Genomic DNA, 1,781 nt, shown 5'->3' on the forward strand with positions numbered 1-1,781 from the left:
GTATGGGCAATAAACTCTTATAGGGAAGAGACTCACATTAGTATGTGAAGAATTGGCAGTCATAGACTAGGTCAAATAAAAACAAAATGGGGACACCATGATTTTGGATCTCTTGTGTTGAATATACCGGGAGAAAGATCCCAGGGGTAGAGAGGTAGAGGAAGTCATGAGAGAGTTTGCACCAACCTGGGGACTGTGGACAGGAGAAGGAAGTAGTGGCATGGAACAGAGGAGCTTGGTTGTTTGGAGATAGATGGCTGTGGGCAAAGAGAATGAGGCTGACGTTCATGGTTTCTCATTGTCTCACGGGGGATTGTCGAAATCCTGCCAGTTCGGTTATTGGTATTAGTTGTATCAGTGCAAAAGCTCATTTGCCCAGAGGTCTTGTCCCCTATGCCTCAGGCAGCTTCTAGGCTCCAGCACCTTGCCTTTAAAACTCTTTTAAGTTTGGCACTGCTCAGCATTAGTAAAGTAGAATGAATAGAGACTAATGCATAGATGATAGCTTCCCAGGCCCAGAACCAGGACTCTTTATTAAATAGGACATCCAAGATGGAGAGGAGCACGGTCAGAAAATAAAAGGTGAACAAGGTGAGGAAGATGGCAAGAGACCTCAGGGCGGCAGAGTGAGCTTCCAGGCTGGAGTTGGAGCGGCCCGTGTGAAGGTCTTTCATCTGCTTCAGATGTCGGGATAATAAGGCCATGAGCAAGACTGTGGAGGCCAGGAACAGGAGGAAAGGAATAACCAACACAACCACTTTCTGCAGTGTGGAAAAATCCCACAGGAATGCCTCAAGTCTCTCAAGCATGGTGCTGTTTCTAGCGAAAAGCTTCATGGAGATGAATTGAATATTGATGTAATAACTAGTAGCTGAAAAGATGATAGACACACAAGAAATCAACAGAGAGCCCAGCAACAGCCGAGGAACCAATCTCACAATTCTCCACTTCAGCCAGAGGAAGATGGGGTGGCTGAAGAACGAGACTTTCACACAGTAGAAGACAGCAAGCAAGCTGGTCAACCAGAAGGAAAGGATGTTAGTAAATTCCCAGACGATCCCGAAATACCAAAAATTATAATTAGGGTGGAAGTGGGAGCCAAAGTTGTACAACATCGATGACCACAGTTGAAAGAAGCGGCAGATGCCCAGGCTGGTGAGAATCATGTCCACAGGTGGCAGCCTTTGAGCCTGCACCCACTCTCTGCCCAGCGCTACGACAATCAGGCTGCTCTGCCCAGTTATTGTCAAGAACTCAAGCATATAGATGATCATGAAGAAGACAGAGAGTTGGCTGGTTATCATCCTTCTATTCCAAAGAAACTTCCTGGGCATGTACTCAGAATCTCTGCCACAGTTTCCAGTTTGGGACCAGGTTCCTGGCCCCATTAGTGTTTCATGCAAGAAAATACCTGCCTCCCAATGCAAATTTTCCCTGGCTTAATTTTGACTTTGCCATTTTCCTAGCTGCAGGATTTGCTTATGCTTTGTTTGCTGGTTTGTTATCAGGCCTGGATACAGGGAAATGTGGTTGGAATGTGGACTCCTGCTTTTGAGGCGATTTGATTATTTCCATATAAGACATCCCTATTTCATAACCATGCTGTTTATATCTTCTGAGGTGTCTTTAGCTTATTTCTCCATCATTTCCATAGGATAGTCTCACTCTTTATACCTACAACTTGAACTACAGGAAAGAGAAATCCTCTGTCCATTCATGTCCCAGGTAATATTTCTAGTCTGCTCATGGAGTGCTGTAACAATGTCAACTTCAAAAACCCT

General features: G+C 45.0%; 1 protein-coding gene across 1 annotated transcript; it reads right to left on the minus strand.

Moving 5' to 3' along the window:
- Window positions 1–398: 398 nt before the first annotated feature.
- Window positions 399–1,304, minus strand: TAS2R16 (taste 2 receptor member 16). The gene has a single exon (XM_043462491.1). The coding sequence runs from the start codon at window positions 1,302–1,304 to the stop codon at window positions 399–401; it is 906 nt and encodes a 301-aa protein (XP_043318426.1).
- Between the last annotated feature and the right edge of the window lie 477 nt (window positions 1,305–1,781).

This window comes from Cervus canadensis, chromosome 3 (genome assembly GCF_019320065.1).
Source record: "Cervus canadensis isolate Bull #8, Minnesota chromosome 3, ASM1932006v1, whole genome shotgun sequence".
In the NCBI taxonomy this organism is placed as follows: Eukaryota; Metazoa; Chordata; class Mammalia; order Artiodactyla; family Cervidae; genus Cervus; species Cervus canadensis.

What these genes read in the sequence shown, in the direction of transcription:
- TAS2R16 (XM_043462491.1), bottom strand. Translation starts at nt 1,304, where the DNA reads ATGATAACCAGCCAACTCTCTGTCTTCTTCATGATCATCTATATGCTT.